The sequence below is a fragment of the Gymnogyps californianus genome, chromosome 17 (assembly GCF_018139145.2).
Source record: "Gymnogyps californianus isolate 813 chromosome 17, ASM1813914v2, whole genome shotgun sequence".
Lineage (NCBI taxonomy): Eukaryota > Metazoa > Chordata > Aves > Accipitriformes > Cathartidae > Gymnogyps > Gymnogyps californianus.
In genome coordinates, this window is record NC_059487.1 from 13864007 (window position 1) to 13889082 (window position 25076).

At 49.3% G+C, this 25076-nt stretch overlaps 1 protein-coding gene across 1 annotated transcript in view; it reads right to left on the reverse strand.

The window, feature by feature from the left end:
• Positions 1-25076, reverse strand: part of LAMA5 (laminin subunit alpha 5) — a 96078-nt gene that overhangs the window by 50148 nt on the left and 20854 nt on the right. The window contains 4 exon segments of the mRNA XM_050907070.1: positions 30-127; positions 606-776; positions 1027-1145; positions 5061-5178. Of these exon segments, the coding sequence (XP_050763027.1) occupies positions 30-127; positions 606-776; positions 1027-1145; positions 5061-5178 (506 nt within the window).

Consider the following 25076-nt stretch of genomic DNA (forward strand, 5'->3'; position numbering starts at 1 on the left):
ACACAGAACTGGGACTTTGAAAAATGTACCTGTAAGGGTCATTAGGGTCTTTGGCATCACAGACGTCTGCATGGCCATGGCAGACACAGCGCCCTCCAATGCTGATATCTTTGATGCTGTAGTAATACTGGAGAGCACAAGAAAAGTTGGCCATTAATATCTTTACAAATAAGCTTTGTAACTGCCCTACTCAGGATTCAGCAGGACTTTATCCAGTAAAATGATGTGTTGGGATATTTCCCTTATAGTGACAAGCTGGACCTTGTAGGCTGCAATATCTGCCTATGATAAGATCCATCACCACTAACAGATCCCATTAGCTACAAGCTGGGCCTCCCAGCACAGCCAGAAAGCCACATATGACACCAAGAGGTGTTTCCCAGTTTCACGTTGTTGGTGCTAAGCACAGTTCTTCCCAAGCAGCCTCCAGCTCCAGCCACAGCAGCAGTGACATCCGCTGCAGACACCTTCAGCTTGGGGAGCACAAGTACAGAGAGAGAAAATCCCCACGGGCAACATCCAGGGATGTCTTCTCCCCAGAGGTGGCACGCACAGCCCTAAAACACTTCCATCTCATTAGCAAGAGGTATCAAGGCCTGCCTTACCCTCCTTGTCACCGTAGGGTCCCTTAAAGCTTTGCCCATCAGGTGCCCGAGCAGAGTGTTTGTCTGCAGGAATCGCAGTCTGATGTTGGTGGCTTTTGTGAAATTCCGCAGGAGAGGAGAGTAGGAGAAGTTCATGGCTCCTGGGCGCCCATTTACCAGAGAGACAACAATCTGTGAATGCAAGGAGTGAAAACAAATCTGTGTAATCCTGTGAGGTGGGAGGAAATTAATCTCTCCCTTAGCCGAACCCAATCTTTACCTCCCTTCAAGACAACCGTATCAGTTCCCTGCCAGTCTCATTTGGTTTAACTGAGTAGTTTAAGTGGCATCCAAAAGTCAAGAGGGAACCAATTAATAAGAGTACCTACAGTCACTGAGAAACCCTGGAAACTCCAGGGGATGAAAACCCACAACTGCTCACCTCCCCATTTTCTAAAGGCACGATCCGGGAGTATTCAGTAGTGCAGATGGCATGGTCATCCTTGGTGATACGATCCACGGTTTGCAGTCCAAACTTCTCAATGCAGTCCCTCTTGGAAGCTGTTCATCAACCAGAGATGAGAGCAATAAGAGAAAAGGAACAATTCAGAGCCCTGTATTGATTTTCTCACACTGACCAACAGGAGAGAAGGGTATATACTCTTTGTTAAGTATTTACTACATACAGATTGCTTTGTATCATTAACTCTGTCATTGCTAACATACACGTTCTCCACTAAGGGAGGGAGTCACTATGATAGTAATAGGCGTGGTCAGAAAATCCCCCAAATCACCTCATTGCAGTAAATGAGGAAAGTGAGAACGGCCATTGTACCTACTGCAACCACCTGCAGAGAAACCCGCCCCTTAATTTTGGCATTAAGTTCACAGTTTAAACAGCTTGAGATCTAACCCTGGTCTGAATTTGTTGCCTTGCTGGCACTGGATTCGCTACACTGCTTCCGCTGAACTGAGGAAGGGCTGTTTGCTGCTAGAGCTCTGCTCCTGATACAGGAGCTTGTACCATCACGTTCACATGGCTCCCTAACTTCTTGGGTAAGTCCCGAAGAGTGAGCCAGCACAGAACCACACAATGGGAGCAACCACAAGCCACAGCTGTGACATCTCCCACTGGGCAGGGTGGACACGCAGGTGTGGGGAGGGGACCTGCAGTGTTTGGGAGAGGCAGAGCAACTGCTTGCAGGATGTCTCCTTCTCCCACCTTTGAACTCTGCAATTACTCTTAAACCAGCACTACAAAACAGAAATGCCAAAGCCGTCCAAAAACACCCCCTGGGGACAGCAATCGAGGGCTCCTGCCACTAAGTGGCAATGCAAGGCTGGCTAAAGCCAGGGGACAGGCACCACCAGGCAGTCACACTGCTGGCCCTACAACCTGCTTTGGGGACATTGCATGCCAAGACTCTCCTTGCAGCTGTAAGAATGTCCTGGCTTCCCTGCACAGCTGCTCCTGCAAGCCCAGCACCCTTGTCCCCAGAATGTCTGACATCCCTGTGCTGGCAGAGCCAACCAAACCACAGTGAACGTGCTGGGGCAGTTCAGGACCTGATTGTGCAGGGTGGTGAGCACCCACATCTACCCATGCCAAAAACCTACACAGTGCACTCTCAGGCCACTCTCTGGGTCTGTTCCCCGGGGAAGAGCCTGAGACAAAGGCTGCTGCTGCTCCTTCCCATTCCCATTTCACCTGCACTAGGAGCTCTCCGCAGTGTGTGCTGAAGCCCACGTTGCTGCAGCACTCCTGAGGGTGTTTCCACGGGGAGGAGGAAGAAAAGGCAGCCAACACAACCTGCTGCTCCTGCCAGTGCTGCCCAGCTCACACAGGGAGCTGACTGGGAAACGGTAACCTAATTCATGGGAACAATCCTCCAAAATCTGTTGCAATGTGCCTCCAGAAGGCATGTGCCTCACTCCACGTGCTGCACTGGTAGGCTAAGCCAGGCAGGAGGAACAGGAAGGGGAGAGCACAGAGAGCTTCTGCCTCCCCTGCCTTCACCTCTGGCTTGCACCCACCCACATCTCATCTCCAGCAACGTGGCCTCGCTCCATGAAACACTGTTTTGGCAACAGCAGGAGCTCAGTTGCATCCACAGGAAGATGGTGTGGAAACATTTAACATCAGGTCTCTGGCCACCAAGCTTTGCTTCACCAGGTGCTTTTTTTAAAGGCAATTTATTCTGAAGCCCCAGGCGAGGAGCCTATTACCACTGGCTCAAGATGATTGATTTCCAGAGCACTGCCACAGCTGAGCATGGAGACAGGATGCTCAGCAAGAGCAGCTACTCAGGAAAACCAAAGAACTCCTCCAGTTATTGCAAGTCTACCCAACCATGTGAGCCAGAAGCTGGGCACTCTGAGCTAAAACAGAGTAACCCATCAGCCTTAAACCACAGCAATGCTTTTAAGGAAACAGCACTGTGGAAGCCTACTCTCAGTGGAGAAAAGGACAAAGCCTCACTCTGCGCTATGGCTGCCTTCCCCTCCGCGGTGGCACTGCCCAGCAAAGCGAGACGAAACGGGCTAATCCTGCACCCTGATCCTGCAAAACATGATGAGCTGGGGCAGGCAAGGCTCTGTGGGCCTGGATGGACAGCTGGGACCGGGCATCTTTCATGTCCTGTCCCCATTTGAAACGCTGTGTGCGGAACCCTTCATGTGGATAAACACCACCATAAATCTCTCCCCAGTGCTCCTGCTTCTCCTTTGGTGGCCAGGGAAAGCATGGTGCCTCCCCACCACAATTCATGGAGGATTCACATTGCCGCGGTCCCTCCAGCCCCCCTCCCTGAGAGGGCCCATCAGCTGCACCGACAGATGCTTTCCACGACAGTCATTTCTTCCCTCCTCCCGCAGAGCTAAGCCCAAAAGCACTTCAGCAGCCTGGCTGGGGGGACACGGGGCAGCCTGGGGAACTGAACACCTCCCATCATGAGTGGGGCGGCAGCGCTGAGCCGGCAGGGATGGTGTCACCCACGGCAAGGCTCGCTGGCGTCTCTGGAGAACACTTACATTTCTGCCGGCTGCTTTTAACCCTGTTACTGAACTGACCAGTGTTTTTATTAGACCACCTACAGAATTCCCCATGCCAAAAATAAATCTCCGCAAAGAACTTCTTGTGCTCGCAAATCTGGCAGGTTTTGGAGCAGCCACCTCTTTATTTCCATGGGAATTTTCCACTGGGCTGTGTCACTGCACGTCACTTCTCAAGAGGGGTGGTAACAGGGCCTGATGTTGCAGGAGGGAAGAGGACTCCAGATGTTGCAGCATTGCCACTACACGCAGGAACAAGCAAGTGGGGCAAGACCTCCCCGCTCAGCCCCAGATCATGCAATAATGTGACCGTAATAGGCCCCAAGAGAGGCTTCAGAGCAGGAAGGGAAATTCTCAGAGAAGATAGAAAAAAGCAAAGCAGGCAATTTGACAGCAGTAATTCCCCACCAGCACACAGCAGAGGGGAAAACATCCGCACTGGAGAGGAGCTACCACGCTAAGGCAACACAGCAGGTAAAATGTCTGCAGCTCTTTCCTGCACAAGAAAAGGCCAGCAAATCTAAGGCACAGGCTGACAGGTAAGCCAGAAATATGAGCCTTTAGGGGCAGCCCAGGGCAAGGCCTCTGAGTGCTCCAAGGTCCTTCCTTGCCAGGTTTTAAGCTCTGGCTGTAGATCTTAACTCACATCTTCTCCCAATTACTGCTGCTGCTTCTGGGAGGGGCCAGTGGTTAACAAGTTCCTCAGCATCCGGCTACCCCACAGACCCTTTGGGAGAAAAGTTTTGTAGAACCAGCTGTTTCTAAAGGCATCAGGTTTTAATCAGAGAATGGGGAAGTCAAATGCACAGACTAGATCTCTGCAGCCACTCTTTCCAGCCGGCTGTCTCTGATCCCACCTTGCACAGCGGTTCCCTGCCGTGCACAGGCTGTATCTGATCTCCGGTACTGATAAGTGCAAGGGGACTGTTTTCTGCCTCCAGACTTTTCTGTTAGAGCAGCCATTTGGAAGCGAGCTGCTGGTTTGCTTTTGGAGGAGCTGAAATACACCAGTCTGGATACAGTACAGAGCAGACAGAGAGATGAGGGCAGGGAGGAGATGATATGAAATCTCATGTTCTAGACCTAGATCAGCAATGCCCAACTATTGACACTGGTGCCAACTTCGGCATCCACATAGATTTGGGTGGGCACCAGTGACAATATTTTAAAAAATACATTTAGTCCCAGAGAGCAAAAAAGTTCTCCTGCCCTGAGGAGCACCACAACTTCACCCAGTTGCTCTGATCTAAGCTTCAACTTTTGCAGCCTAACTGGGCAGAAGAAACAGAGGACACATACCACATCACAGCAATGACACAGAAACAACTCCAAACCCAGCCTCGTACTTGCACAAAGAGCTGTCTTCACTGTGGCCTTGCTACCTGGCACTAAGCTGCAGCTCTCTTCTAACACTGGCATACTTACAGGCAAAATACTGCCAGGGCTCGTAGGTAAGGCCAAAGTCAGTAGATCGCTCCAGCACCCAGAGGTCAGGACGAGGGGAATTGGCAAATTTGATCAGGACATATGCTACGTGGAAGAGCTGAAAGAAAGGAACACAGAGTTAGTTGGCTGCTCGAGGCATCATGAAAACCAGGGAGAGCTTAGCGGGATCCAAGCGGAATAAATGAGCTGGCACTTTGCAGATCCTGCTGCTCGCAAGCAGCCTGTGGAGCAAAATCCTCTGTATCTAAAAAGATCGTGATATGACACAGCTGCTGGAGAGCGCCAGATTAGGGAGCTCAGCTCCCACCAGTCTGAATGAAAACAAAATACAGACTTTGTGGCTATGGGCCGTACTCGGCAGGTTGCGCTGGGCGACACCTTAGACTTAGCCTTAACCCGAGCAGGCAGCACTATAAACCAGCTATGAAGCTGTTCTGGGGCACTTGGCTTTTGGGCTGTTCTTGGGGTAACAAGTGACACCCTGGACTGCCAGCCTGGGAACATCCGACTGCACCTTGTACACAATATCACAAAATCCTTCTTTTTTTTTTTTTTTTTTTTTTTTTTTTTAAATAAAGGCTCTCCATATGGCAGCCCTGCTTTACCCATGCAGCCTGTGTTTTGAAGTCAGTTGCAGAAAAGCCCCAGCGCAGCTCCGCTTCCCCAGGTGCCGCAGGGAGGGGAGAGCAGGAGACCCACTTGGCTTCAGCACAGCTCCAACACTGGGCTGCTCCCATTTGTCTGGACATTGACATGTGCACACACACCCCTGCCAAGAATAAAATAAACGTACTCTTTAAAGAGCTAAAATGTCAGTGCTAGAGAGAAAGAAAAGCCCCAGCAGAATTTCCCTTCCCCGGCTGGCACGGGCTCGCTCCAAGAATCTCCACTCCATCATCCTGTCACAAACTGATATTTAAAGGCAAATAAAGTTCTCTTATCAGGGAAAATTCCTAACGTCAAAAACAACCCAAAAGGGAGTTTAGTGCTTGAAGAGCAGAGATTTATAGCTCAGGAGTCCCTCCTCATACAAAGCCAGTGCTGTATGAACATACATCCCCCAAAGACTAACAGGTATCCAGAGGGACACTTCTACAAGGGGAGGAAAAGGACGGCTCCGTCCCCATCTCAGCCTGCCCACCCCAGCCATAACCAGCTGCAGGAGGGCCAGAACAGCAGCCTGCACCTCAGCCCTGCCCCAGCCACACACATCGCTAAGCCAGAGGACAAAAATTAATAATAACATGCCTCCAAAATAGCCCTGACAATCCATAGAAGACTTTTTAAAGGGAAAAAGAGACAAGGAAGAAGCATTTAAATCTACCAAGTCATCCATAAAGCATATGTCTTGTTAAGGTCATTCAGATGAGGGGGGCTGAGTGCTGTTGTGGGGTATGGAGCAAGAGGATGGGTGCAGCCCTGTGGACTGGCACCAGCTCAGTCTCCTCTTCAGCAGGACACACAGACAAAAACTTCCTCAGGTTCCTGCCGGACACTCCTCTGGCTCCGGGGCAGCCTCTCCTCCACTTACCAGGGATTGCTCTGGTTCTCACTGCAGGCTGGTGGACACCTGAACTTACGCCTGGGTGTAGGCTAAGGGGGCTTGAGAGAGATGCTCGGGGAGGAGTGAACTAGATCCAGCTGGGAAATCTGCATGATCCTGAAGCACAGCAGGTCAGAGGCCATTCTCCAGCTGTGAATGGGTAGGAGGGTGGGATTTGTCACCACTGTTAGGGTTTGCACTGGTAAGGACTGGTGCCATCCAGAATGAAGAAATCAAAGTGGTCACCCAACACAGTTCCCTGCTGCTGAAAGACTTGCGAGCCCAATCAAGGGGGAAACAGACATCCTTTTCAAGTTGCTAAAAACCGAGGAAAACCAGACCTAAATGCAGCCTTAATTCCCATCTGCAACCTATGTGTTGTCAAGGCATACGAGACTAAGCTTTTTTGGAGGAGCAGCATTTTCGACCCGCTTACCCTCTCAGCGGAGCTGTTACTTGTTAGTGAAGCCCACGAGGCTTCAGCTCAGGCAGCTGCTTTCTCTGCAGGACCAGTTCTCAGAGCTTAACATCTGCCTCTTGGCATGGGAACAGGGCTGAGTACCAGCCAGTGAAGTTACACCTTCTCTCCACTGTAAATCCTCCTCCAGCTTTAGTATACAGGGAATAAATTAACGCTCCTACTGGAATCTGGCATACCCTTTAGCTGGACAAAATTCACTGTGGCTCCAGTGTACCTGCACATGTTCTGGTCTCAGGCACTGGGAGAGCCTCTGCTCTGAATGAACAGCAACCACAAACATAAAATTAGAAATGTGAGGCATATCTCTATCTTGTGCATTTATCTTTTTGCAAAGCCAGCTACTAGTTTATAGTCAGTAAATTCCATGGAGTTTCTGGGGGGGTCCTCCTCGCTGTTCAGTTTCATACTGGAAAGAAATGTTCCTAATTAAATGTTCTTGAGTCCAAACTCGTCGCATGATTCTAGCTCTCAGAAGTCCCCTGTCTCTGGAGAGCACGGGTTACAATCCTGTCAAATTGGTGCATGGTGAGAGCTGGTTTTTGCACAAACACTGAAACTTGACACAAAACCAAGCCTAGGGTCAGTGCTTTATAAAGTGAAAACAGCCCAAAAAAAAAAAAAAGAACTAGTACTGCTGGTAGCAAGCCCCGGCGTAAGCGCTCCTGGGACAGGGGAGTGGCAAGGTCGGGCAGCACACAGGCTCATGCCCCATACAAGCCCTCTCTAGCTGAAAGAAGATGATGTAGCTGGTTTCAGTACATTTTAAGTCATGGGAGATGTGGGTTTGTGCATGTACATGCATCAGGCACTGAGGAGAAATGCGTCCATGCTTGCTGGGAGATCTCTGAAAGGCCAGTTCCACCCCCACTGGCAGGGTTAAATATCCAAGAGAGGGCTAGCATGCAAACTTTTTATCTTTTATTGCTGCTTTTCACAGAAAAGAACAAGAACCTCTGGCTTCTTGCTGGATATTACTGGATCAGCCACAGTATCTCAGCTGAAGCCCAGTTCGGATATTCCTATCCTGCTCCTGCTCTCAAAGCCAAACATGATTCCTCTGCTCCACATCCAAACTCATCGTTAGCACTGCTGTGCACTGTTAGACTGCTGCTGAATTTCATTCCAGTCATGACCACAATTTTGGGACACAAAGAAGCCAGCCCATATTGCACACCCACTCCTTTCTAGCACATAAGGGTTAGGGTCATTCCTACATGGAGCACGGAAAACATTCAGGAGTCTGTGACCACAGTGAACCCAATCCTAGAACAGGACTTGCGTCCTGGTATTCAGAGGGATTTTTGTCAAATCTGGTGAGTCCCCTGCCCCTCCATCCAACATCCTTATCTTGCAGAATATCACAGCCTGCCGGAAAAAATAAAGGCAGATTGCCTGCCTCAAGTGCATATGCTGAGAAAACTCAAGAGAGCTACAAGGATGGAGCAGTAGCTCTAAAAATAGAGCTGGCAGAAAAGCCAGACTTTTCATTCCATGTTTAGTTCCAGTACAGTTCTGCCCAACCAATATTGCAAGAGAAATGGTCGGGTTTTTTTCCAAAGACTTTATTTAGCTCCCATTATCAGTCAGATGAACAAAAACCTCTATGCTCCCAGCCTCTTAGGCAATTTTTTTCCCTTCTCCATGGAGGAAGGAGGTGAAGCACCAGATTTGATGCATACATTGGTCTCCAGGCAAGTAGGTCCCCAGACCTCTGAAAGCACGCCAGGTACAACTCAACCTTCGACCATTGCCTGGGGTTTCATGAAACAAGTTTTCAGCCAGGAAATTCTGACCAGAGTACTTTAATTAGCAACCAACTTTCTTTGAAAATAGTAACATCCCTACCTCTAGCTGATGTTGCTGTTAGTGGTTTTGAAGCATGTTTCCTTAGTAACAATCACTTGCAGCTGCCCCAGTGCCTGGAAGGATGGAGCAAGTCCCGGAGCCAGGAGAGGAAGATGGAGATGAGGGCATTTCCTCAATCTGCCACCCACTCCATCCCTTTGCCTGTTTGGATGGTGGGCAGCTTTATCCAGCACCAAAATCCCATGAAAATATAACTCTGATTACTGCCCAGTGTGACAGTGCAAAGATTTGAAGAGTAAAACCAGGATCCAGAGAGGCAAGAGAAACTCAGCTGCTTTTGGAGCAGCACGTTCTCTGTCCGTCCATCCATCTATCCTCCTGCGTAAGCAGCACACGATGGCAAACTTGCACATTTCTGCTCTGTTCCCTCCCTTGAGACACTGATTTCAGTTTTCCAGCTCTGGGAGGCACGTGTAGAAACAAGACAGCAAGCTGGACCCAGCCACATGCCGTGTTTCTTTGGTGAGCGATTTTTGGTGAAGTCTCACTAATATTCCTCCAAGGTGCCACAAAGCCATACAGTAACATTTAAGAAGCAAAATAAATCTTCACATTGTTGTAATATCGGCAACTACATTTTGACAAACAGCAAGAGAGGCCCTTTTCTGGTCCTCTGACAAAAAGGTATGAGCAGGCTATGTTGGCCGGGAGCTATGTGCAGCTCTACTCCCAGCACCGGAGTGCGCAGGAGTAGTTTATATAGTAAACCACTCTCTAATTTTCTCTAGGACAGATCTATTACCTTTGGCATTGACTTATTAAAATAGCACCATGTAAAAACAAAGCAGTTCATCTCTTCCTAAACGCTGTTAAATATCCCCACGGAGCACGTGTGTGGATAGGATTACCAGCGCTGCCGTATTCCTGCTTGGGATTTCCTGGAAGGATCGGATGGACCAGGTGAGCAGATGCGGCTCAACGGCACAGCACATGGGCAGTAAATCCCACTCTTTAGGGGCACATGAGGCCTCCTGGATACACGCAGCATGGCTGGGAGCGGTGGCCAGCCCAAAGGGCTTCAGCCCATGCACAGCAGGCACCTGCAGCATTTTGAGGCATACTGCACCCCAGCCTGGGTCACTGCACAGCAGCTCCAGACATCCGCAAAACCTGGACCGAAGCAGGGAAAGTGGAAAAAAAAAAACAGATGAACCATTTCAGAACCACTGTGGAAAGTGGTGTGGTTTTTTTATTTTTCCCCAGAGCTTCCAAAAGTGACTGATGCTTTTGCTTCCTCCCAAGCCCATCCATCCCCCAGGCACTGCCTTGGTCCAATGCTGCAGTCACAAGCCCCCCTGGAAGACACGGCAGAGGCCAGAACCTGGATGGGGTTATCGGTCCACAGCTCCAGGGAAAAGCAGCTCCCTGGGAGCACAGGTCACCTCTGTCCACAGCGTTCAGGCAAGTGGCTGCTCAGCTACCGTGGGCACAGTGAGCGCTCATCAGGCTTGGAAACCCTTGGCCGTGCTGGCACCTCATCTGCTCTTCCTAGGAGTAGCAGAAGCTAAAGCTAATAAAGCGGTCAAGCCTCTTCATGCACCTTTTATCCCCACAAACAAGTTATGTGGAAGGTGAAAAAGCCCCGGAAAGCCACAGAGCTTCTGACTTGCTTTGAATTTCTCTAGGTCAGTGATCTGCCCCTCTTGCATCTTTTGCCTGTAATCATTTATTCTCATTGAAGCAATGGATTTACTCATTAACAGTCTGACTGTCCCCCTACTGAGCTTCTGCTGTCCTACAGCAGATTTACTTCTTCCTAGCCCATACATCAGAATCCTTTATTAAAATCTCTCACATTTAGCTGCTGGTCAGAATGTGCCTACCTTTTACTTCAAATCACACAAGAACTATTTCAACCCTTCTAGGCAGAAAAAAAAAAAAAAAAAGGTGCTTCCCCTCCAAGCAGGCATGGCCTTTTATCCAGTCTTTTTTTACAAAATACCCAAGTCCCTGAGACCAAACAAACCCCACACAAAAAGCACAAAAGTCAGTGTCTGAAAGATGGGCATGTACTGAAACACACTTCACCCCCATCTCCCTCTTTTGCTCACATCACCTCCTGCCTCATTCTCGTATGTCTGTGTGTCAAGTCCTCACTTTTAAAAATGACTTTTTTCCAAATTATTCATGCACGGTTACAGGGTTCTGAATGAGAAGGTCCCCTACGCTTGTATCCCAAGATTTTGATAGCCAAGTTTTAGAAACAACCACCCATCCCCTTTCACCATCTGCAGAGTCCGTTGCAACTCATCACACCCATGCTCAGAAACCCTTCAGGGTGCCCCATGCCTCTCGGAGAGAAACCAGAGCTGCCTGTCCCAGTAGGTAAGTTAGCTCTTATCTTCCTCCCGAAAGTCTGGGACAAGGCGGAGGCTTGGGGGCAGCAGTGCCCCGGCTGCCCTGAGCCCACAGCTGCTCCAGGAGGTGACAGCCAGCCCCTGCCTGGCCCAGGACACGTGCCAGAGAGCCAGAGCCCGGCACAGACCCAAACCCAAGGGGAGAGGACAGACCTGCAAAGCTGTAGCTATTCAAACCTCTCTGCAGGGCTGGGGAGAGGGGCAAGCACTGAGACTCAGGGAAAGAGAAGGGACTCAGTTTGGCACCAATTCGTTTTCAAGTTTTTCTCTCAAAACTCAAGAGTTTTATTGAGAGAGATCAAAGAAAACGCTCTCCTGGAAACCAGATTCAGAACTACCAGCCAGCATGAAACCTGCTCAGTGTCATAAGTAACAGCACCAGCAACCCAGCGTTTTATGACGCTATTTTCTAAACAGCGCCTGTTCCTTTTCTAAGCGGCTTGGCTTAGGTGAACAGCTGATAGAACATTTTCCACAAAGGATTTTTTTTCTTTAAACACCACTTCTGAGAAGGATTTGGCTCATTCACTAATGTCACACACAGCACTGCTTTATCTTCACAGCATCCTCCTGTGCGAGTTGTCCCTCCCCAGCCAGTGCCATACACACCTCCTGCCAAAAATCCTTGGGGGACCAAATCTGCGGCACCTGGTGCAATGCAGGACAGAGCGGTGCCATCGCTTGTGGCTCAACGAGCCTGCACAGTGCTAAATTGAAGATCTGGATAGCCAAGTTTTAGAAACGACCACCAACAGGGCAGCAGCAAGAGCCTGATACGCAGCATGTTCAGCCAGCTGACGCTAAGGAGAGAGGCACAGAGGAGTACGGGCAGGATGCAGGGTTTGGGGAGCGTCCCGTTAAATCTGTGCCTGCCTGGAGCTGCAAACAGCAAGTGCCACACAGCTACACGTGCAGCGTTCAGGGGATGCAGACACACCAACCTGTACGTGCTCAAACACAAGCTTGTGCTTAAACCCCAGCAAGTGGGGTCCCTTCTGAATTCAGAATCAGCCCTTTCTGTGTTTGCCCAACAGCCACCCAAGTGTCACTTACTGGAGCCAGACGTGCCCAAGGTGGGTGTAGGTAACCGGAGGCGTCACAGCAGAAGGGGATGGCTGGAATTCCTCGGGATGAGGCTGCAGTCACTTATAGATAAGGACTTCGCCCACACCAGGCTTTCACTGTGCATTAGGAGATACCCTGCACTTGGCTGAGACAGCCTTTGCACTTTGTAGGTTGCTGGGAGAAGTGTAAAGTAACGCCTTAGAGACAAGACTTAAATATTTGTCTTTTCGCCCAAACTTGAACTAGCACACCCTCAGGGAAGGGCTAAGTGGACTCTCCTGCCACCACAATGCGGACAGCCTTGGGCACCCCATAAAGGGGGACAAACACTGGCCCGCAAGGCCAGCCCAGCCTGGGAGAGGGCTGAGGCCATGGAACATGGAGAGGAGCGGGTGCCCCAACCACAAGGGCTGCAACCCTCCCCAATTGCTTTAATCTTCTTGCAAACACCAGCACAAGCCCAGCACAGTGGTGGCCGTAAAGATGCCCTTAAAACTTCCTAGTGCTTCAGAGATAAGACACAGTAACTATATTCAGGATTTCAGATTCTCACACTATTTACCTTGAGGTGTCAACTGTCTTTGACTGTTAAATGCCTCTAGGAATCTTGTGGTAATGTTTTTTGGGAGTTGAGTGTTCTCGGAAAATATCTGCATCATAATTAGTCGCTAGCAGGATTAGCGGCAGTTCATACCAGGGTCTTCCTCCCAGTAAAATATGGTATTACTTGAAAAGAGGGGTAAGTAAAAAAGTGGCTCAAAGAAGAAAAACGGAAAATGAACATCAGTCTCTAGGCTCACGGAAGCATCGATGGCCCCCCCTGTGAAGTAACGTGTGCTTGTGCCATGCTGTCTGATGTGCAGAAGCAAAGAAGCCAAACTGTCTGCAAGCAGCTTCATGTAGATAGGTGAGCAACGAGCAGATGCCCCAGAAAGACTTGGTATTGTAGAGGAATTTAGCTGGAAGTCACTCAAATCCAGACAGCTAAATAAATCCAGCCACCTACATGACGATGGCTTTGAGCAGAAAAAAAATACCACATTGTTCTTCGGGCTGATTTTCAAAGGCCCTTGGTCCATTGCCTTAATTCTCCTCCCTTGAACTAACAGGAGTTTGCGACTAATTTTAGCTAAATGAAAACTATACCAGCAAAAACTCTAGTAATCCCAAAACATACAGAAAAATATGCTTTTCTATAAATAGAAAAATCAGGGAGTTCCTGCTTGCTAACACTAACTTATGTGCTTGCATCCTAAATCTGAAATTGCTAAGAAAAAACATGACTTGAGGGATGTAATCTGACAGCAGTTAGTTGAGACAGCAAGAAGCAGCAGTCTCTTCAGGGGGCTGTCAGTTCACACATAGGGAGAGTATTTTTTTTGGTAACTAATGGGAAAGAACTGACTCTGTTTTTAATGCCAGCTAGACTTCAAGAGGCTAATAGAAAAAAATCCTCCTTGCAGTGCCCCACCCTACCATAGCAAATTTTAGACAACGAGCACATCTCTGGCCTGGAAGGAGATGGCCAGTCCCCATGCCCAGGATGAACGGCTCAGTGCCCCACAGTGAGCTCCAGCATGGCACTGCTCTGCAAATAAACCTTTTAAGTCCACTTCACTCTGCATCCGTCTGGGTCATTCTCCAATGCTCCTGTTCACATGGACAACCTCCCTCAAGAGCGGCTCACCCCAACGCCACCTTTGCTCAGGGAACAATCTCACACCAATATTTCAAGAACATCAACTGGTTGCTTTGCAAAGGAAGACATGAACAACAGACAATACACACGTACAAAGAAGAGGATGGCACAGTATGTTGCCACAACCTCTCGCCACATGGCTAAAAATCCCCATCTATCCATTACTTCTTGCTGTGCAGAGGGGAGAAGGTCCAACTTTAAAAGAAAAACCTGTCCCTGCTTTCTTCCCCAGTGACTGACCATCTCTGCACAGCAAGGACTAGCACAGATGGGAGGAGAGCCCAGCCCAGGCCCTACCTACTGCCAAACTGTCCCAGCAGCTGTAGATACAGTCTGTAAGGCCTCCCTGGGCATCCACTCCTGGGACAGAGAGAGAATGGGCTTGACGTCAAGAGCTGTAATACTTTTAGTAACGATGGCCCTCCCTGGTACCTCCTGTTTACCAACATGCAGTCTAACAGGGTAGAAACAATGACCTTGAGCACAAGGAAAAGAAAGAATCCCACTAAAAGACCATGTTCATCCCTCTACCAGCCAAGGACAATGTCACCACAAGAGGATTTCACCAAGAGTTTGCCAGTCAGAGCTCAGCGCTGCTCCTGATCTTTCTCATTTCCTCCAAGTATAATTTAACAGCTCTCAGTTAATTTGGTTAACTGTTCACCCAGCTGCACGCATGCTGAGATGCGGAGAATAAAGTGTCCGCAGTCACAGATTGTTTACTTTCACAACATATAGAAGGAATCCGTGACTTTGGCAGCAATCGCGATGAAAGCAAATCATTAAAACATGGCACATTCCAGACTCAGATGTATGGGCACAGCTGTGAGAAAGCGCAGGTCCGCAGTCCAGCACAGCAGAGCTCAAAGCCTCTGGTGTACTTGGGTCCTCCAGGCTCTGCTCACGCTGCAGCCCGTTCTCTGTGAACCTTCCTGGGAGGAGGCTGGGGAGAGCAGAGGGGCTCTTCTGCTCTCCTCTGATTCCCACTCTTGCAAGCCACCACCAGCTCAGGCAGGCACAATACAGCTTGCAAGATGCAAAGTGTTTGTGTCCTTATAAATAAAAGTCAAGACGAAGCCTCAATGGATTTGCGAGCGGAGCTGCCTCCCCCGAGCCAAAGCTCCCCCACACAACCAAGCAGGAATTTCAGCGTGCACTGGGCCAAAATTCCTCAACTTCCTCCAAACAGCAAACAGCTCCTCGCTAAGAAATCTGGTCTGACCTTTCATACCACTTCATTTCTTCTGCTCCACAATTAAAAAGCAGCAGCAGCACAGCATGGCCATCAATTTTTGCACAATTTCTGTATGGAAACAGTGTGGGCCACTGAAGATCAGCTTGGGAGTGCTGAAGTAAATCACTGTGTGGCATAGTATGTGGCACCTACATTGTACTGCTGATGTCTAAGCTCAGTGAACACCATTTGTGGTTAAATTACAGCCCAATAAAGATGGGGTGCCTACCAATGCGGAACCCCTGAAGGCATTTCAAGCCAAGCAAAGAAATTGGCAGAGTCAGAAATGAGAGTCTGCCTGGTTCTCAGTTTGGGTCCAAACTGAGCAGGAAGGTAGATAGGAGCTTGAGAGAGAGCTTGGGCTATGAGATGCAATGCTCGGCAATTTTCAAAACCATCCTTCAAGAAAGGATTTTTGTTTGAAAGTGTCTTAAACCTCCTGGAGCCAGCATGACCCTGCAACCAGTTGCTGTAGCTCATTGTATCTCCCCGTCATCACTCTGCCTTCAACACCTCCTGAACTCAGGCAGTTAGAGAAAGAAACCTGCAATGCAGACAGGCAGGAGACCTCTTCTCCATTGGCTTAACAAATCCCTAGTGATATAACACCAACTTCCCAACACGCTGGGGTGGGAGGGTGGAAAATCAAGACAAAATGCACAGCAATGAATTTCTCCTCCTAGTAGAAGTGTCAGACATCACAAGATGGATTTGTGGAAGAAGAATGCAGGGAAGGAAAAGCTGAGGAAGGTACATGAGAGACCTCGTGATTTAGGCCAGGTATAAGAGCAAAATCCTTTAAATGGACTAAGATTAAAAAAAAAATTCAGTGAGGTAATATACATGATGTCATACAGCTCTGAACATAATGAACTTGTACCTAACAGGGAGTCCAAGTTAAACTAGAAGCTGTTTCAGGTAAATCACAAGCCAAGCTGGCTGTGCAGAGCGGTTGGTGAGAAAAGTAAGCATCCTCACTGGCAAGAAGTTTAGATTTCCTTGAACTTTCCAGTCTGCCGGTTCACCCGAATTCTCTGAAGTGCATTATCTCTGCTTGCAGGGTTTACTCCAGCCTTTTATTGTCGTCTTATCTCCAGCCTCTTCCTGCCCCATTTACATTTCCCTGCCCCCAAAGAACATTTAACATCACAGAACAATATGAATGAGCTAAAAAAAAAAAAAAAGAAAAAGAAGTGTGTATATATATACACACCAGTCCAAACTCTTTGGCAACGTGGCTATCCAGCACACTTGCAGAGGCAGGATGGGGTTTTGCATGCAGAGATGAGGAGAAGCAATCTCCCCTGGCTGATAAGGGCAGGATAACTACAAAATTCTCCCAGTGCCTTGAGCGCAGCTTGGTAAAGCGCTGGTCAAACTAGACAGACCTATCTGCAGCCAATCACTAATCTCAAGCTAGGCAGCATCCACTAAGATCATGGGAGAAGGAGAAAAGGCAAACACGTCTCAGCTACGTTTGTGCCAGGACCATAAAACATGGTCTGCTCTTGGGTATGATGGACTAATTAAGCAGCCTATCCGCAATCCATGTTGCAATGCTTTTAGGACAACAAGCGCATCGCAGTTGATTCCTGCAGTTGTATTTGTGAGAGTGCACTGAAAAGTGTTTCCGAGGAGCTGGAGAAAACAACCTTCTCTGGCTGAGGAGACCATGTCCCAGCGAAGACCTTTTCTACAGACAACATGCATTCGTGACTACTGGGAGAAATCTCCGTGCCTGTCAGACCAGCAAGACAAATCCCAGGCGGCAGGCAGCCCTCTCCCTTGATAGCACAGCAGGATGCACGTCTGTGGGGGCACAGACCCACAGCAGCAGTCAGGCACCGACGAGATGCCTCGAAAGCCACCTGAGCTGCCCCACTCAGCAACATGCAGGACAACAAGCCCTGCAGCTCTTCTCCTCTGCCAGTTTTAAAAAACAAAAACAAAAAACAAACAAACAAAAAACCCCACAAAAACAAAAACCAACAAACAAACCAACCAACCAACAAGCCCCAAACTCCCTGGTCCCAGCACCTCATGAGTCACAGCCACAACCAGAGCCCAGCCTGCCGCTATGGGATTTTTGCGCAAGCCTATATCTGCCCAGGAAGAGCGCGGTTATGACACCAGAGGCTCCATTCGAGACAAACGTAATCTCCCAAGATAAGGCTTGTCTGTGGTGAAAGGAAATTGGCTGCTTTGTTTCAAAGCAGACCTCCGTTCTAAGTACCTTTTTGCATATGCTTGCATCTCCTCCGCTAAGCTGCTTGGCCCCATGGGTCAGCACTGGGGCTTATGCAACTGCAGAGCCCAAGAATAAATCACTGCAGCGGGCTCCCCGCCAGCACAGCCGGCAGCAGCAAGGGCTGCGGTCTTCTGTGAAACAGCCCTGCCTGGGACCGACTTAATTGGAGCCTTTAAACTCGCTTCACATTTCCAAGGGAGGCCACTTTCCCCCATCACTGTTTGCTCATTGCAGAACCAAACTCAGGAGCCCTATCCATCAAAGCCAGATGCTAACGAAGACCAGTAACCAATTAGCAATCCCCCAACTGCCTCATCAGGGGTTTCTGAAACCTAGATGTGCTGCAGGGTGTTCACCTACTCTGGCTTACACTGCAAGTCTCTTGCAAAGCAGCTTCGAGGTCGTCCGGGCTATTCAAGTTTTGTGTTATTTTTAGGGCTCCAAATTATGTAGGGATATCCGGGAAGACTTCACAGATCTAGTCCAATTCCCACAGAGTTCAAGACCAAATTGCTCACAAACTCATTTTATCCTCAAGGGTTTTTTCTTAATGTTTGGCTTATGCCCTCCTGCTTCTATTGGTATTTTAATTCTTTTTAAAAAAATTCTTATTAAACATTATTTTAAAGGGAAAAATATACCACAGTCTTTGTGGGCAGGACAGATATTTTAAAGCACTTCCCACATTGGGAATGAAGGTCTAGATTGCCTGAGAAGTCCATTCACATCCTGCCTTTCCCGTTAGCTTTGGGGCGTTACCACAGAAGACAGGGGAGAAACAAAAAGGATGGAGACATCTTTTAAAGTACATAGACAGGAGAGAGCACGACGGGTGATTTAAGCTTCAAGTTAGCTTTGCAGAGATGGCAGTTACGACATAAACATTTGGTAACTCGCCCAAGTCCACAGGCAACATTCACATCCATTCCCACGTGGGTATCTCCTTACATCCCCAAACAAGACACAGGCTACGTGAGAGCCATCCGCCCCAGCTGCAGAACAGGGACCGCATCAGAAACCTGCAAGAAACCTCAGCTCTGTGGCTCAACCACCTTCCTGCCTGCTGGGCTACTCCTTCCTTTCCTGTCCGAGAAATACCTCAGTTCCATTTTCTAGCTCTGCTCTTTCTCTTTCAATCATCTTATCTCCCAGTTGGGGCTTATGCTGGCTCATACTCCTTTGAATTTCAATTAGGCCATAGCAAAATTTTCATATTTTTTTTCCTCTCACACCACAAATTATCATCTACAGCATCAGCCACTGCTGTTCTGCTCCAAGGGCTTATTCATGGATGCACCCTGATTACATTGCCGTTTTCATGAGCTGATTTAGATCATAGGTTGCTGTTAACCGTCGATAACAGCCCTCTCTCTCCATCTCTCTTTCTGAGAAGATCCCCTCAGATCTAGACGCTGCCATTGCAGTCCCCAGCATCATTACCTCTGTGGGAGCCCCAGCTGGATACAGCTACTACAGACAGCAACTCTTGCAGATGCCCAAATTTATCTCCTCTAACTCCATGCACCTTCTTGACCAAAGAGGGAAGGTATGTGCCAAACTTCGGCAACTTAATTACCTAAGATTAGCTGGAATAAGTGCAAGGTGGTGTCCTGCAACCCTCCTATTTGTGGAAGTGCCCTGGTCAAGATCACTAGAAGCACGCAAGCTAAAGCATCCTTGCTATAAGCAAAACCAACACTGGCAGAGGAGGGAATACTCTGTGAAGCTGGAATTCACCCCTCCTCCTCTTAATCCAAAATAGCCCCATCGCTGGCTCATCAGGCTCACTCCAGAACTCAACTGCTCTGGAGTCAGCTGAGGAGAAAGGAATCATAGGCTGGAGATGTGCTGTGAAGGCAGCAGCATGTTTGCTGGAAGTGGTAGCGCTGGAAGGTTAATGCAAAGGGGCTGCTAAGGATTGCTAATGATTTCTGCTTTGTTTGTTTTTATTTTTTTTTTTTAATTAATGCAAAGCTGCCTGAAGGCAGAACCAGACACTTGGTTATTGAATCTATACCCAAATAAAGTGACTGTGCACAGCCCAGGGACAGCTGATGTATTAAGGCAAGACCACAGCAACTCCCCAGCCCGTTCTTCATGCTGGTGTTCACTCCCCACTGCAGCCGGCTTGGCCTGCCACACGCTGCTGTGCGGAAAACAAATGATAGTAACTCACTTGTCTACAGCATATTATGTTTTGAAATATTTATTGCCACCCCAATCGGAAGAAAGAAACATTTCTCTCTTGGACATAATGAAGAACACATTTCCAGTACTTAACAGCTGGAAGCTGGAAAGGTGGCCAAAGAAAATCCCTAACTATTTTTTTTCCCCCCTTTAAAGTAAGCATCTGGAAAACTCATTTGCTGGGGAAGAGGAACCCTCCCAAACCAACCCGGGGAAAGTCTCAATTAAACTTCGTCACAATTCACAGGCAGGAGCTGATAAGATCATATTGTGAGTGTGATATCAACAACGTGGTTTCTGTCTGCCCCGGCAGCTCTACTCCAGTAGGATGAAAAGAGGCTGCTTTTATTTAAAGAAATGCAGCAACTCCCCCAGGCAGAGATTTTCAGTATGGTTTCCATCAGCCACTGAAATATCAGGGAATTCTTTAATCTCCACCCCACATCTCTCCAGCTGATATACTCTGGGTGATGCTAATGTGTTCCTTCCCCCTGGGATGGCAAGTGAGCCCCCCTCCGTCCCCCCAGGTGTACCCACAAGCTTCAAGCTGTCCCTGGGACCAGCTTCTCCAGCCCAAGTCAGCATGAACACAGCAGAGGGAATGACAACCAGCACACCGACTTCCAAACATGGATGCAAAATACTGCTTTGTCCAGGCCAGATGCTCACACTAAACAACCAAGAAACCCCTATTCTTTCCATCCGCTGTTACACCATCGCTCTCTGCACCCTGAGTGCACCCCAAGATCTGGAGCCAGTCGCTGATTAAACATCGCGGAGAACCGGTGTTGAGCCGCAGTGGGAGGGAGCGGGGCTATGCATTGTTTGCTGACACAGATCCGTGCCCTTCATCATGTCTGAATCACAACAACCTAAAGCTGGTGCCAGGCTGCCCAAACCTGCCTCTGCTCTAGGCACCTCTGCTGAGGAGGCTACGGCAGGTCCTGCCTGATGGGTGCTCCCCAGGACAGCACCTTCTTGCCCCCACACCTCCAGGAAAGCCCCGCTGTCGGATGCACCAATTGCTTTTCCCAGAAGCGCGAGCAGCTGATGAGAACAGAAATGCTCTTTGGATGGGCTGTCTGGGAAAACGTTTCTCCTCTAAATTTCATGACAGGTTCGAATTCTTTTGGAGGGAGGACTAATGAGGGGTTGTTTTTAAATATGCGCTGTGTTATTGTAACTAATAACAGGAAATTGATGGCTCGCTATGTGGTGGGACAGAAGGCAGTCCCTCTGGGGCAGGCTGCTGGCTGTCCCCACCATGGCCATATCCTGCGTGCTGGCTGTCGCTGCTGGCTGCGTAGCGGAGACTGCCGAAAGCACCGGACACCCCTGAAAGGGCCGGCAACAGATACAAGGGAAGAGGGAAGGCACAATCCAGAACCAAAGCCTTCCCATGCACCCCGTCCAACACGCGCTGTCTCCCATAGCTGTGGGGCAACTGAGGTCGTCTGGGTTTGTTTTATCTACCATGGACATCAAAGACACTTCCAAAATGAAGTGTGCCACCTCCCCTGCCTCGGGGACAGGCAAAGGGACTCCCCCCTCCCTTACTGGGTCCCTGGCTGCCATGTACCAGCCACTGGGAGAAAAGCTGCTTCTGGCAAATGCAAGACATTTCTTTTTGAGAAACAGAGTTAGCTCACGCTGTTTTCCAGCATTCAGTTATCTATCTCAGCAGGCAATCAGGCTTTGCCAGTACAAACAGGACATCAAATAAACAACGCATTAAGACGAAGCACGCTGCGGACACGTGCGGTCACTCTGGTCTCGAGCCCCAGTGGCTCCTGCGGCTCAGACATCTGCAGCTGCTTTGCTCTGCTCGCCATAGAGCCCTGCTTTTCTCTGACCTGCTCCAGGGCTGCCTTGGAGGTACTTCGCTGCAGAAAGCAGGTCTTGCTGCTGACAGACAAGCCCAGCTCAAATGCAACAGCTTCACTTAGCTGAGGACTGATGCTTTCAACACATCTCCAGCTATCCTGGTCACAAAGGTATCAGCACACAAAGAAGAGGCCAACTGCAAACAACATTACTCCTGTAAGTGCTTCTGCTCAGACAGCATTGAGCCAGAAGCAGCACTAATCCACCTGCTCAGTTTTACCACCGGATTTCTGGCCGATGAGACATGCACGGTCCACAGCAGCCAGGGACCAGAGGAAGAGGCGCAGCCCAAAACTTCTCAAGCCCAGCGGTGTGTTTCAGGTCATGCTTCTGACCCAATTTCAAAATCCAGGCGGCTTCTATTGGCAGGGAGCTGTGCCGTGGTGCCCGGCCGTGCTGCCAGCAATGCACCTGTCACCCCCTCTCCCTTTCAGCAACCCGACCCAGGGCAGCTAGGCCACGAATGCGCTCACATCCTGTCCCGGCTCTGGGGACACTGAGGCACGCAGGGCAGGAACACGGAACCGCACCAGGTCTCACTGCTGACGTGAGATGCAGACATTGGGACGTGGGGAAAATAAACCCTAAAGCCTTTCTAACACCGGCACCAAAGACAGTGTCCCAGCCTGCAGAGCAGCCATCTCACATTTCCTCCTTCCCGGTGCTGTAGGTACATAACAACTGATTGGTCCCACCACTGCAGAAATCCAAGCCCTTATCCCCATTCCCTGCCCAGAAAATAGCATCACCAGGGGGATTTACTACCCCTCAACGCAAGAAAAAAGGACCGCAATTCAAGTACTAGTTATGGATACAGCATAAGCACGGGATTACAAACTCAGCATGCCCTGAACGCCTAGCACATGTCCTCACTGGAGAGGCGTGGGATCACCAGCACCGCAGGCACAGGCAGCTCATCTCCATCAGGCTCCAGGATTTGCTCTGCCACTCGGGCAAGGACAGCGAAAGGGGCAGCATGCAACTGCACATGGGGAGGTGCACGCTACTCCATAGTGCTGCTGATCGCTGCCTGCATCTGTACTCCTCCTCTGAGCAAGAACGAAGGACACGAGACTTATTTTGGAAGTGGCAGTAGCATTGCTGCAGCATGTCGTCCTACTACGAGAGTAACAAGAAGCTTTTAATGACCTGGTGTGAATATTCCAAAACACTTTTAGAGCAGCCATTTGAGTTCTATCCTTTGCTGAACACTTGCAGTTCTTCTAGAGGGAGGGACCTTGCGAGTGCAATTTAGCACTGAATACAGCACCATGTATAACAGCGATATAAACACCGTGGGGTCAATAATAAGTGGCTGTTGGGAAGAAGCGGTATCCCTCAGCGGGATGCACGCTAACCTGAGCGGGTTTGGCTCACAAGCTGTTAGATAGCTGTACTTTGCAGTCCAAAGGAGGCCACTGTACTGTACGGCTCTGCTCCCAAAGGGAGATTTATAAATATTTTCCAGGATAAACATTTGTAAATAGTGTCTTTCAACTTGTCCAAGACCAGATTCTTGATCGCCTGTTTTCAAAGAGAGTCATCATCTTCAAAGGAGGGGAGGCAAAGCCATTCAGGCAAACAGGGTAGCTACAAGCAATCCACACTGTTTGGCACTCATCTCCAAAGCTGTTGTGGTGGGTGTTTATACTAGATGGTGTGTCTACCAGGCGCAGCCAAAGCCTCCCCTGCAATGCCTCCCAGCACCGTTCCCAGGCGCAGGGTACATTGCCCTGATGGCCTCCAGAAATTGGATCTGCCTGGGGAAATGTGATCACCTCCATACCTCTGCTGCTGAGGGACAGGGGTCACATTCCGTCAAGATCACAGCAAAGCAGACTGGCATCTGACTCTGAGCCTCACGGTTCATGAAATCAATATACAGGCCGCAGTAGTAATTTCACCTCCTCTGCTCTTTGAAGAGTTCCCTCCCTTCCCCCTCTGCTGGCCATGAAACCAGACTCTGGGTGGTCCCTTCCAAGACTGTAAATTGGCTTGTTGAAAGCCTTAGCAAAAGAAAGGTCAGATGCCTTATAAACTGAGCAAAACCAATTATTCAAAGGATATGCACATCCACGCAGCTTCTTGCGCCTCAGCAGGCATCATACCTCATCCAGATACACGCATGTTGCACAGGTATCCCGAAAAACAGCATGTGAAGATGCAACTCTTAGTGCCATGCCCCAAACCTGCAGCTCTGGCTACAGAATGAGGCAAAGGTGGTGTGAGTTGTGGAGTTGCTGCCCTTCACTATGGATGGTAAATCCCCATGCAGAAAAAAACCTGCTGGGAAGCAGAGCTCAGACTTGGTGCTCTCCAACTCCAATGGTCAACAAGCAAGTAAGATGTCCTTGCGAGGAGCAGCCATAACACCCACAGTCTTTCCTGCAGGTTCAACCACAAGAGGGCAACAGCATATACACACATACAGGCACACTACCTGCACACACACACAAGGTTGATCCAGAGCCTGGAGGGTACCAGGAGGCGATTGCATGCTGTGAAGCCACTGCTGAATGCTTACTGTAGAAAAGGGAAAGAAAACACAGAAGCAACTGCAATACTTCTCATCAGAAACAGTAATTTCATGAGCTGGGCAGGACACCAGTCGCACCGTCCTTGTAGACAGCGTTACATGCGACTGGAAGACACAGCAGAGTGTGTGGGGCTGCCCAGCCCCGGCTTGGCTGGAGCCACTGACTGCAGGGACGGCAGAGCCCTGTCCCAGCACCCAGAGCACACCAGGCTGCGGAAGTGCATATGCTTACTGGTCCCATAGTCCGCCTGGAATCACTGAAAGCACTTCCCAGGACTTCACAGTATCCTTATTCTGATGGTTGGAAAGAAGGACAGAGAGCAGAGACAAGGGGACAGAGAGCAGAGACAAGACCATACAGACACTTGACAGCGACCTTCAAGACAGTTTTCAGCCCCTTTCTATGAGCTGACATCCACATGAGAAACTGCAACTTTGTGCTGTATGAACATGCTGCAAATCCTACTGCCTCAGACCCTAAAAAAAAAAAAAAAAAAAAAGAATTGCCCTGCAGAAACCCCAACTGCCAGGCAATTTGGAAAAACCCAACTGTCCTACAGGTGCTCCCGTTGCTCTCAGTCTTACCTGTTGCTGTAAGCCATGCAGCATCACTGCAGGGCAAACACACATTTACAGCTTGCTCAGCCCCTCCTGCTTCCCTTGCTCCCACTGCCCAGCCCTGGGAAGGAACAGAGATAAGGGGAGCGCTACAGAAAACACAAGGGCTTAAGAAAGCTGTGATTTAGTGGAGATAAAAGGTCTGGGTGTGTAAGCACACACCACTGAAAGAAAGACCACTGCTGAAAGAAGGAAGGGCATGTGCGATGGCATGTGTCCAGGGTGGGGGCATAGCACAGGTATGTCATTTACTTGGGAGGTTAAAAACAAGTTTTTA